The sequence below is a fragment of the Melospiza melodia genome, chromosome Z, assembly GCF_035770615.1.
Source record: "Melospiza melodia melodia isolate bMelMel2 chromosome Z, bMelMel2.pri, whole genome shotgun sequence".
In the NCBI taxonomy this organism is placed as follows: domain Eukaryota; kingdom Metazoa; phylum Chordata; class Aves; order Passeriformes; family Passerellidae; genus Melospiza; species Melospiza melodia.
The window spans coordinates 51,621,306-51,634,647 of NC_086226.1; the positions used below are offsets into that span (position 1 = coordinate 51,621,306).

The 13,342-nt window shown below is 35.8% G+C and overlaps 1 protein-coding gene across 1 annotated transcript in view; it reads left to right on the top strand.

The window, feature by feature from the left end:
• The window catches only part of FOCAD (focadhesin), an 89,656-nt gene that overhangs the window by 33,478 nt on the left and 42,836 nt on the right, over window positions 1-13,342 (top strand). Inside the window, exons 13-17 of the mRNA XM_063180995.1 lie at window positions 4,271-4,375; window positions 4,777-4,878; window positions 5,968-6,098; window positions 7,697-7,823; window positions 12,920-13,054. Coding sequence (XP_063037065.1) covers window positions 4,271-4,375; window positions 4,777-4,878; window positions 5,968-6,098; window positions 7,697-7,823; window positions 12,920-13,054 — 600 coding nt within the window. The remainder of the gene's footprint in view (window positions 1-4,270; window positions 4,376-4,776; window positions 4,879-5,967; window positions 6,099-7,696; window positions 7,824-12,919; window positions 13,055-13,342) is intronic.

The window sequence follows — 13,342 nt, forward strand, 5'->3', positions numbered from 1 at the left end:
ATCCTCTCCATGAAGGGAGGCTACAGAATGTTTCTCTACATGTATCTCTTCTTTCCTCACTGAGTAAAAGCCTTTTTATGATGCAAGGTAATGGTTTTAACTGAAACATTTTGGAGTAGTAGTTCTGGACTTTCACTATAGAAGAAAGCCCAGAAGAATTTTCTAGACTGAGGAATGAAGAGTAGTATGTGGGTTGTTAGACTTTCTGAAGTAAAATTCTCTGCACATGCTGCAGAGACACATGGAAGACTTAACTGGTCTTTCTAATTGGATGAATTGTCTTGTTCAGAAATTGTTATTTCACTCTGTGAAACCGTTGCTGTGCTGCAAGGAGAAGAAATTAAATAATCTGACTGAGGTCACTGGTGGATATAGCACAAGAGTTATTACTGTTATTTGAGATTATGAGTCTATAGAGGTCATGCATTCTTTATGGTCTTTCAACTGCTCAAATGAACTATTTTAGTGGTAAATGGCACCTTCTGAGAAGTTCATCTGAAGATGCATTATTTTCTGTTCTTTGGGGTTTGGGAGTGCATTAATACCGAAAAATGTAAAATACATTTTTATTCATGTAGAAAACATGTTTAAGGATATATTAAACAAAATTTGTCTTGTTCAGGTGGTGCCTGATGCTTTTTTTGTTAGATTCATTATGCAAACTTTAGCAAGTAGCAGTAGGGAAAGAATCATGTCATAGTCTGAGCTTGTGGACAGACTCTTCATGATTGTAACTTATTGATTAGGATCCTGCTAGAGTACATGAAACTTTTGAAAACTAGCTTGTGTTTTCTAAAAAGTGCTTCTCATTTGTGAGATAAATTTATTTTATAGTTTTATAAAAAGAAACTTAGCTACATTTATGCATTTATCTGAAAATCTTGTTTCTTCATTTGCCTGAATTGCCCTGTAGTTTTGTCTTGTTCATTGAAGCAAGAAATGCCAAAATGCTGTATGCTTTCAGAAATCTTCTCATTTCACTGTCTTGCCTACTGGACAGCTAGGTTGATGGTTATCTGACCAAATTCAGTGCAGAGATGTAACCTGCTATTCTCCCTTAGCTTGTGCTTTTTGAAAAAGAGCAGTTGTCCTGTAGCTCAGGAAAGAGAAGTCATGCCACCAAATGGCAGAGAATGCTTCTAAGGTGTATTTATTGTATAATATCCTTTTGTCACACATGTTTAGTTTTATTTTAAAAGGGAAAATTGTTGAGAAATATCAGCATCATTTTTGTGATGCAAATCAGTTTTAAAACCAAAAAATGTGATGTCAAAACCCATTTTGAGATTCCTAATGGCAGTCTTGACCTAATTTTGCATCCTCTGGTACCAGTGTTGACAGGCAGCATGGCTCCTGTTCTGAAGCTGGTTCCTGCCTACTGGGAGCTAGTGAATTGTCATATGAACTTTGTGGAGCTTGATGCCTTTGATGAAGATGTAGCATAAATTTAATATTTAAATTAATCTCTGCATTGTTTTGTCCAGTATATGAGGGAGATGGAGAGAGGAGCAGCTTTGCTGTACCAGAACATTTTGGTGTTTTTCCTAATCTTACTATTGAAATATACAGGACAAAACAAACAGACTGTAAAGGATAATACTTCTCAAGAAGTTTCTGACTGTCTTTACAGTAGCACATGCGTAAATGTTTCTGGAGAATTTTGTAAATCGAACTTAGGGTCTATTTACTAGATGGTAGTGTAAAAGCAATTGTAGAACTTTGATTTAATATACATTTACTGTAGAGTAAACTTCATAACAAGGTAATTAATGTAGACACAGACTTGAAATGAGATTCCCCACCTAGCTGCTTAAGACTGGGCTTAAGCAGAATGACTTAAGAGGGTTTGAATGCTATTATAACTAAGGACTATGAATGTCATTTTTTTAATATCATTTGGTTTCACTGCTGATATGTAGTCCAGTGTAGCTACAACTGAGAAAAATTAACAAAGTAGTCTATTGACTAGAGAACTAGCTTAAGATGAAACTGAGTTGCTCAAGAACCTGCCTCTGGCAAGAAGGGGTACTATGGCAAGAGACAGGAAGTAAGCAACTTAGGTAAGGATGTTGATCATTATAATGTCATCTCTACTGCTGTCTTATATAGCCTATTTGCCCAGCACAGCATTGATCAGGGATGGATATGATTTAAAGAATTGACAAAATCCTCTTATCCTCTGAGTTGAGACCCTTCCAGTTAGTCCGCTGCATATGACACTTTTTGGATAATTTTATTAGAAGACATTTATTCCCTATTAAACATGTTAACAGTTGTATGAAAAGCTTATGTATCAGTAAATCAATAGAGGAGCATGTGTGACCTCCCTGAGAATTTTGAAACTTAACATGGTGATGCAGGGTTAATGTTTACCTCTACCCCAAAGATAGCCAATGCCCACTGCTTACTTATCACCCTGAAGTTTACCTTTTATCTTTCAAAGATTTAGGTAACAGTAAATCAGATGATATGTTTTTTTCTTGACACTCAAGGTACAACAGATGTCCAGAAATAAAACCTGCTTTCCTGTATCAGGTCTCCTATATTCAAGGAAACTTTTTGTCTACCTGTATTATTTGGTTTCTGTGCAACCTTCCCATTACCTAAGGCTTGGTTTAACCAAAACAGGTTCTTGCTGGAAGAATGTTGAGCCTTTGGCACTCAAGTCTTATTTTGAGTTCTCTTTAATCAGGAACTATTTAGTTTTCTTCATGTATACTTACAAACGTAATTTTCTCTCAGGCAGTGCTGTCGTCTCTTTAGCATGAATAAAGCAGGGAAATACAACAGCAGAGACTAGCTTAAACAAATCATTACAGTTAGGGAGTGCAAAGAAAAGGTTGGGCAGCAATTTAAATATCATCTTTTGAGTGCAGGTTTCACTTTTCTGTGTTTCAATGTTAATGCAGACATTAACATTTAATCTTATTGCTGAATTTTACCTGGGACCAGACCAATTCTGCCATATGCTGGAGAGGTGGTATAACTTACTTCCCTCATGCCCTTTCCTGTTTTAAAGAATATAATGTCATCATTGTTTTCAACACTATTCTGTTGTCAAATCATTGCTGACAAGGTACTGTGAAGAAATTTAGTTCTAGCCTAGCCAAAATCAGGACACAACAGAAGCTGTAAAACTGCTCAACTTTTCTTAAATCCAAAAATTTGAAAGAAAAGGAAAGGAGGTTGCCACTGGGAAGATGCATTCAGTTTGGGTGTGAAAATCTGTTCAAATGAATACCACCCCAAATTCTCAGCCTCATTTAATTGATTGTGCTTTGAAATATTTTTTTAAAGCCAGTCCTTTTTCTAGGCAGGTCATAGGGTGATGATTGATTCTATAGAAGGTAGACAACAATTTTGAGAAATAGAAAAAGAGGAAGACTAGTCAATTCCACAAAAATCTGGATTTTTTTGTTTGTTTGTTCTGTTTATGAAGGGATTTATTCTATTTAAGTATGTCAAATCCTATTTGGAAAATGGAAAAAACTAATGCATTATAGTTTATTCATTAGGTGGTAAATGCAGATTCCAGAACATAATTTAAGTCTGTGGAAGCACCAGTTCACCGTTGCTGAACTGTAAAGATAATGATGACTTGTAGAACAAACATTTTTTTTTTTGGCCTCTGACTTGGAACCAGAATAGAGCCACGTATGCAAAATCCCAGAGCACTTGAATTATTAATTATTATTCTTCCTATGGACTGAGAGAGATCTTTTTACAGTGAAAAATGTTATCATCTGCTCATGTAAAAATGCATGTTGAAACAAATGTTGTAGCAGAATTTTCCATTGCTTTTTAACCAGTATCTGTATAAACCACTCATATGTATATATATATAAAATATATAAATAGCATATATATTTGTGTGTTTCTGTATGTTTGTGTTTTAAGTAGTCATAAAAAATGGCATCATGAGTAGATGTAATTTAAGATTAAATTTAATCACACAGTGATAAGAAGATGCACAAGAAAACAACTGTAGCACCTGCTTGTGTGAAAATACAGAAAATCTGATTTAAAAGCGAATGGAGATATATGAGTCTCCTTTATTGTAACTTCTGCAGCAGCTCTCTGGAAGTTTTGTACCATACAGTAAGAATACAATAAATTATATTGTATTATGTAACAGGTTTCTCATATGCAAAAAAATGCATAAAAGTTACGATTTTCTAATATGTGTGGACAAGTTCATTGTCTTTTCTAAGGTGTCATGTTGGCAAATTTGGCAAATTTCAATTTCTTTCCTGAATTTGTTCTATTTTAGGTCCCAAATCTGATCCCTGTTCTGATATTTAAATTGGGAAGACCTTTGGAGCCTGCACTTTACAGGGAGATATTGTATACTTTGCCTACACTTGGTGTACATAAGGTCAGAATGAAAGATTTTTAGTAAAATGAAAACTGCATCGATAAAATGTCATTAATTTATAAAAACTGTTTAGACTGAGCAGTGTATATCTTGCTTAACTTATTTTTAAGCTTTTGTATGACTTTGTAGTATTTTGGATGGGATATGATAATTGTTTTAAAGTTAAACGTACATTACACTTTACTGTCTGCACCATATGATCATTATATATGTCATGAGAGGATGCTCTTGGGCTTGTTATTTGCTAAAGATTTTTGGAAAATGGCTTTCAGTTTATTTCTGATATTGCATTTAGAAGTTTTTTCCTGATTGTACTTGATTGTAAAATAATGATTTGTACATTATTCTTTGTCCTTGGACATATAAAATAACAAAAACACTTGGTTAAAAATTTCTTTCAGGTTTGTGTAGCTCAGATTCTACGTGCCATACACATGCTGGGGAGCACAGCTAAGCTCAGAGCAATTGCCTCACGGCTGATGACATCATTATGGGAAAGACAGGTTAGAAACTTCTTGTAGTGTCACTATAATAAATTCACTTGAAAAACTTTATTACCATTAACCAAGGAAGAAAATAATTGTGGAACATTGCTTCTACTAGTATGTCGCTATCAGCACTATGAAGTAAATGGTGTTAATGGTGTCTGCAGTGATCTTCTAGTAGAATATTTAAATAGTATGTCTTTCATGGAACTTTATTTTCATTTCATGACATCTCAAACTGCGATTAGAAAAAAAAATGTTTGAAGGATGACTTTCTGCTTTTCATTATATGCAGTAAGAATAAGGTCTTAGTGTTGTGGTCTAACCCTTGCCAGCAACCAAGTACCACACAGCCACTCACTCACACCCCCACCCACCAGTAAGACTGGGGAGAAATATCAGAAGGTGAAAGAAAGAAAACTGTTGGTTAAGATAGACAGATTAATAGGGAAAACAAAAGCTGTGCAAACAAGCAAAACGGAACAAGGAATTCACTGCTGTGCATGGGCAGACAGGTGTTCAGCTGTCTCCAGGAGAGAGATCATGTGTAATGGTGGCTTGGGAAGACAAATGTCATCAATCCAAATATCTCCCCCTTCCTCCTTGTTCTCTCCACTTTATATCGTGAGCATGATGTCATATGGTCTAGAATATACCTCTGATCAGTTTGACCCCAACTGTCTGTGTCTCCTCCCAACCTCACTAGCATCCAACTTCCTTCTCAGCATGAAAAGCAGAAAATGTCTTGGCTGTGTGTAAGCCCTGCTCAACAATAGCGAAAACATCTCTATATTATCACCACTGTGTTCAACACAAATCCAAAACACAGCCCTATATCAGCCATTGCAAAGAGAATTAACTCTATCTCAGACAAATCAGCACAATATTTTGCTTCTGATTTTTTTAAAGATGCAATAGAGACCTAGTCTACAAAAGCCAGTTCAATCTCAATGAAGCATTAGAGACGAATAGTGAAAAAAGGCAAAATATGGTATGCAATAATAAAAATCAAAGTGGTATGCAGAAGTCCTTTAGAAGTGCTACCAATTGAAGATCTGGTCGCGCTTTTAAAAGTGTGGTGATCATTTGAAATGAAATCTTTTCTAGGATCGAATTTATCCAGAACTGCAGAAGTTCTTAGCAATGTCTGATATGTCCTCTGTGTCTGTTGACAAAGATGCTCAATGGGAAAAGCTGATTGCTAAAGCTGCTTGTGTAAGAGATATATGTAGGCTGAGGTAAGTGCAAGTGTTACCTATCTTATATCTTTTTAAGGGAAAGAGTTGTTTTCAGAAAAGCTACGACATTTTTTTTTCTTATTCTGCTACATTAATTGTGAGTAATATTTCTCAAGTTGAGGTACTGACACAGGCATTGCTAATCTGAGCAGCTACTAAGTTTGGGGTTTTCTATTATGACTAATAGAATGCACACACAAAATACTGTTAAAATTAAATTATCTTTATCTGGAACAGAAGATGCATCTTATACTCGTCCTAGGTAGACACTTCAGGCATAACACTTCCAGATTTAAAAAAGGGATAAATGACAAGCAGAAGAAAGAACTAATTGTCTCTTTTGATCTATTCAAAGAAAGATAGAATTTTTTTTCTGAAAACCATATTTTGTCACATGTACATTTTTTGGTCTTTATTCAGGTATAGTACCACAGAGCACTGTTGTGCAGGTCTAACTGGATACTACATTGAACCTTTCCAGCTCTAACAATCCATGAATATCAGTACTTGGTAATAATTTAGAGTTCCTGTAAAGAGTATTTTTAAATGCGTTAGTTTTTACTGCCTGGTTTTATGTGCACCATATTATCTTTTTTGTTTGTCACCTGTCTTGAGTTCCAGTTTTTGCTTTCTTGAAGGTCAGCTACTAACAGCTGAGCAGATTCAAATAAATTTTAAGTATCAACTAAAAACAAGTTCCTAAAGAAAATACCTTTTCCTTTACCTCTTCAACTTTCTTCTATTTTGCCAGACAGTGTTTTTCAATAAGTTTTTTTAAAGTGAAAAGAGAGAAATTTCTTTTTTTAAAGTGAAAAGAGAGAAATCTCAATGTACCCATAGAATTCTTTTTGCCAGTTAAGTGGTATAGCTGGAGTTCAGGTGTATGCACTTTTTTTATGCATTTAGAAATTATTTTGAAGAAAGTGTGAACAAATAGACAAGTCACAATTTACCATGCATATAAATCACCTACCAGATACCATTTACCATAATCCCTTACAGAGGTAGTATGAGGAACTGTTCAACACCTTGCCACCCACAGCCCAATAAAATTGAATGGATAGTTAAAAGACTGGAAAGCTAAAGCAGCCCATACAGTCACTGAGGGAAAGACAATTGGCATTGCAGAAGAAAAAAAAAAAAGAAAAGGGAAAACATAGCTATCTGATGTAAAAAGGACAGAAAACATTTGGTGCCAGAATCTCCACCAATACACAGTAGGGACTACTTGCAGGAGACTGCAACAAAGAATCATAAAATAGTACATTTGGACTTCCATTCTCTGTCCCTTCTTGAATGACATGATCTTTTACTGAACACAACATACTTAGACAAAACCTTCTACAACTTAACCACTCAGTGATCTTTTATTTGGAACTTGATGGCTGCTGATTTAATTCCCCATGTCACTCAGCCTTTAGAGCACTCTGTCATATCCGCCTTGTATGTTTTTTTTTGTGTGTGTGTGTGAACTCCCAGTTCTAGGCAGTTTTAGTTGTCGCTTAAATAAAACCAGCAATTAATAAATTTTTGTGTATAAATTATAACTTGTATGTATGTTTGAATATTGCCTTCTATTTTCTTTTTTTTTCCTTTAGACCATACCAGCATGGAGCAGACATGTTGGCTGCAATTTCCCAGGTATTAAATGAATGCACAAAACCTGATCAAGCTTCACCCGCTGCCATAGTATTACAGGGTCTACGGGCACTTTGTGAGGCTGAGGTAAGATTAAATTGGCTTGTCCATGTGTTTTGAGTTTTCCTTATGGTCCATGAACTTTTTTCCCATTTGGTTCTTTTTTAAGAGTGCATTGAGTTGCTGCAGAATTTCTTTTTCTTCTGACAAATTTAATTCCTCTCTTCCAACATAAGTTAATAGTTCCTGGGAAATTGTACCATGACTTCCTACCACAGCAGATCAGCCCTTCAGTGCATGAACTGAAATTTTAAATCAGCTTTGCAGATCATTCTGTGCATCTTTCCTTGACATTTGAAACAGAAGTCTGTTTGGTACATAATTTTGATTGGCTGAAAGGCACTTAAGTAATGTAATTTTTGTATCTTCTTACTGCCCTGCCCTGCTGTGTCTTGTTCATAGAGTGTACCAGATAGGCAGTGAAATCACTAGCAGCTGGGAGGTTTGCCATAATGTGTTCATTGCGTACTGATGAAGAGGGCAAATAAGCTTTGGGACAAGCTGCCCAGACTGTGCTGTGTCCTTCCATGGAGATTTTCCCATTCCTTTTGGACACAATCCTAAGCAACTGGATCTGATCTCATTGTAACCCTGCTTTGAGCAGGAGGCTGAGCTGGAAATATCCTGAGGTCCCTTTGAACCGAAATAGAGATGCTACAATATCTCTAAGCTAGGAGACAAGGCTCTTTGTTTCCACATCCCAGACGGTGATGTCCTGGTATTGTGAAGCAGGCAAGACGTGCTGTGAATCTGCTACTGACAAACTGTACTATACAGGCCGTCAGAGTAGTGAACTAATTATATCCTGCAGGAATATTTGATTACCCATTCTCTGCCAAACAATTTTATGTTTATCCAATACTACACTTCCACTGAAGTGTTTACTGCAGTAATGCCAGCCATTGCCACATTATTTGAAATCACTGAGCAGTTTAAGAACAATATAGCAAATCATCCATAGATATTTGTATTCAGTATAATTAAAAATCGTCATGCAATGGCTGCTAAGAAACAATTTATTTAGGGTAATTTTTTGTTTGCCTTTGGTGTGAAGTTTGGCTCTTCTTAAGGTCACATAGATTCTTTGAATGCTGGCCTTGGTATTGAATGTGTTTTCCCAGGCTGGATTATATTTAGACTTTGTCTTGCAAAGAAGTAGGGTTAGATATATGATAAATTTCGCATCCTACTATAATAGCCTCATTTGAGAACAGATGTATATTGTACCACTGTTGAGGACTGGAAGGCTAAGGCTGCTCAAGATGGAAGAAAGAAAGGAAGGAGGGATGGATAGACTTTGTGGATGTTACCAGTTTTTTCTGTCCAAATTCTATTCGCCTTATTTCCCCAACTACAGTGTAATGTTCTGGGACACCTAATCTACCACCTAGCTATTCTGAAACTTTAACAGGGAACTCTCTTGTGGTTTGGCAAGCTGGGTAACCATTTGGGTTAAGTAATTTAATCTGTCTCTTATTTATTGTTTAGACTGTAGTGTGCAGTGCAGAAAGGTTGTAATCGTAGACATTGGTTTTGTTTTGGTGTTTTCTGTCTCTGCCACTGACTTAAGGGAAAGAGATATAGTCTCTGAGCTTTTCCACTTGCAGCTGCTTAGATGTAGGATTTTAGAGAGCACCAAACTTTCACTCAGCTTCTGAACCAGAATAATAAATTATGTTTTCATACGTATAGTGTTGACTTGGTTGATGATGGAACCTTATACACCATGTGGCTTTGCCAGGGTTGAGTTCTGAGAGTCTCAGAAAGGTTCCTTTGTTAAAGTAATGTGATAACAAAATGTGCTATGACATTGATTTCTTTTTTGGTTGACTCTTATGTAAGAATAGTTATCCATTCTGCTGACTGCCGTAATTATTTTGTGTAAAGATAGTGACCATTCAAAGTGGATCCTACATGAATAGTGTTAAGAGTATAACAGCTTTTGCAGGACTTGCAAGAAGGGCTAGCTGCTTTCTACCCCCTCTTTTTTTTTGGCGGGTGTAATATGAGGTCATTAATGAATAATGCACGATGACTTGCACATCAAAAATGGAAAAAGATCACACAGTTCTTGCCAGATCACATTTCCTCTTTTTCAGCATGTAATTTTTTTCTCCCCAGTGATTTCATCAGAAGCTAGTATATTTCATTTGAAGCTATCCTGGCATCTAATCGATTTCATGTATCAAGTACAGTATGCAAGCCAAGAAACCTTCAAGAATAAAATTTCTAACATAGTGTTTAAATCCCCTTTCTACTGAAATGTTGTTGCTCTCTATTTTTCTCCTAAGATTTCTCACCCTTTTAGGGCAGTGGGATACTTGAAGCAGATGTTCTTTGTCTCTCCTCAGCATCTGTAAAATTTAGCTTTTAGTTTTTTTCCCATCTAGCATTCAGTGTTTTGTGGAATGGCATGCTTGTTATTTTAAAATCAATTTTTTGAAAATACGAGAAAACATAAACGTAAATCAAAATATATTGTATGAAAGGCATGTATTGTATGAATGTATGATTGTTGATATCTCCAGATGACAATGATATGTTAATTTGAACAAACCAGAATGAAAAAACCTCACACAACAAAAAATGAAAAAAGACTTAAGAACTTGTACCAAAGTATGACACTAGCATGTCTAGATCTCTAAACACACATTTTCTGCATAGCACATATGCTTTTTTTTGAGAGAGTAATTGGCATACCAGTGTTGCCAATTCTCTTATCTTGCTAGTTTTCTAGAGTATTTTGCATTTTTAGAGGACAGCTTTGTGGAGCTGAACAGTGTCTATGGAATCATAGGACTTTTCCTTGGGGATTCATGACTAGCAGATAAATTTCATCACAAGATATTTATCACAGTTGCCCATTCCTCCAGGAAAGACACCATGTCAAGGTTATTACTGCTTTTATAACCTTTCTTTATTTACTGTGGGTTTTTATGGGGGTAAAGTACCAGTTTCCCACTGTTCCCATCCCCCTGTTACATCAGTTTACAGTACATCATTTGGTAGGAGTTTTCTGTAGGACAGCTGTTAAGTTGCAAGTCTAGAAAATACCATCTGAGAAGTAATTGTACAGTCTTAGGCTAAATCTGAAACTTCTGTTAGGATGCTGACTATTTCTAAGGCCTTTTTTCACCTCTTAGATGAAGTTGGAGAATATGTGTGTTATGATGGGAAAGAATAAAATTAAACATGCTTAGCTAGCTAATGATTTGTTAGTCTTCCTAAATTACAGTATCAAATTCCACAAATGCATAACTTCTTTTCTCTACATATCAATACATGTTGTTTCCAGACAACTAACTCATTACAAATTTAACATTTCTAGATAGTTGAGGAGGAACTTCCAGTGTTAATAGACATGTCCGTCTGAACACTGGAAGACCTTTTTTCTAACTCTTACAAACAGTCTGTTTTGAAAGAATGGAAAGAGAGGTATCATTTTCCCTTGGAATGTTACCAGATGAAGTCTTTCTAGCCATCAGTGGTTGTTACCATAGAAACACATTCATGGGTTTGCTGTTCCTGAAATGAGTTCAACTCAAAATGCATCTTTGGTTTTTTAAACTGCACCCTGAAAAGTGTTTTGTACTTGCTGTAGTGATTGCTTAATGTGGCAATTACCTGCATTCAGAGATACAAAATAGTCTGTTTTGAGCAGAATAATACCAAAACTACCTTTCTCAATGCCTTTGTGGAATGTCTTCATAAACATACCTTTATTTGATTTCATTATGTAGATCAATTTGTGTTTCTCAATGTCTTTGTCTTGTGTTGCTTTGTTGTAATTTTTTATGCTGGAAAGACATTTTCATGGCATTTACTCAGACTTTTAAGTCTTGATTTGCAATTTTTCACTTTAGAAGGCTGAAAATTATACTTTGCTTTGCCATTGCTATTTTAAAATTTTTGTCTAGACTTTGGTTCTAAGCATACATGGTTTGGGGTTTTTCTTTGTGTTGTGATTTTGTGGGATGGGTGGGGTAGAGTGAACAGAACTATAGTTTCTTGGGGTTTTTGGTTCTATTTGTTGAGTTTTTTTGTTATTTATTTGGTGGTATTTTTTCCTGTTTTATACTCTTTTTGTTGCAGTGGAGCCTGAAATCTGAAGTAGTAACAATAGATAAATTACAGAATTAATTTTAGATACGGTGGCAAAATTCTGTAATTTTAAGTTCTCTGCAGGTAGCAACATTAAGGTTTGATGAAACAGTCCATGAAAATTACTTAAGTTTACAGGAGAATACACAGATGTTGCCAAGGGAAAGCCTGGGTGACTGAAAACATCTCACAAGGAAAAAGGAGGAACTTTCAGTACCAGTATTGCTATCTAGTCAACATTGCTGAGAAACTTGACTACTACTTTTTATGACTTATGCATAGTTCTTCAGCTGGAACTGTACCATTGACTGAGCATCTTACAGACTTTTTTGGTGCCTGGAAATGCAGAATGTTGTTCTGACTGCTTGTTGAGCTGTCATGCAGATCTTTGAAGGTGAAAAGAAGCTTGGTGAGATGTTTGTTTTTTCCAGGAAGGAAATGATGTATCCCGGAAGACCAATTACGTATCCTGTTGTGTTCTAGTTACAGCATGAATGTGTTCAGTATTAGGTACTAATGTTTAGTATTTATTGTAGTTTGACAGTTTCCAACGGTTTCTGGATTCGTGAAATTTTATGTTTTGCATTTGTTCTGCAAATATTTTTTGCTTTTATTGTTTTTAAAGATTAAAGGCATTTTGTTTTGGAGGGCTCCCAGCAAAAAGAGATTCCTCAGTGGCTTCCTATTGTCCCAGAGACAGTTTGCTTTTCAGCTAATTTGACCAAGTTAAGTAGAGCACTAATGTGGTATGAAGATACATGTAGAGCTCTGTGTATTGCTTACAGTGTGTTATTTATTCCGACAGGTAGTTGCTTTCCCTGGTGAAGTACTGTGCAATCTTACTCTGTTATGTCAGTTGATCTACAAGTGAATTTTTAACATGCTTGCTTTTTTACTTTTTATGAATCATATATTAATTCCTGTTCTCAAGAAGGAAGAGCAAAGACAAGGACTGGAAAAAAATTATATTTAAGTGAAGTTGGGATAGCTGTTAGTAATGATGCCTCCCTCTTTGCTTGCAGGTTGTTTGCATCCGTTCTACATGGAATGCTCTGTCACCAAAGCTGAGTTGTGATACAAGACCACTCATTTTAAAAGCACTGAATGAATTGTTTTCCCTGGTTCCCTCATTAACAGTGAATACAAATGAATTTGAGGTGTGTACTTATGACTAAGATGAGTCTTTCTTTTAGTATATCTTTGTATGTAACTTTTACATAAGCCTGCTTGATCTTGAAAAAATTGCACCCACTGCCCAGTTCAGATTAGTCAAATTCATGTTTCATACAATTTCAGTTTTCACTTGGCATTGGTGAGTCCTGAGACATAGATGGGAAATTCCAGGGCGAGGTTAATCCATGGTTTCCCTCTCACAGAATGTGAAGACATGTGAACATGCCACATCAACATAGACTGATGTGGCAGTAATTTGTTTCAGGTAACTA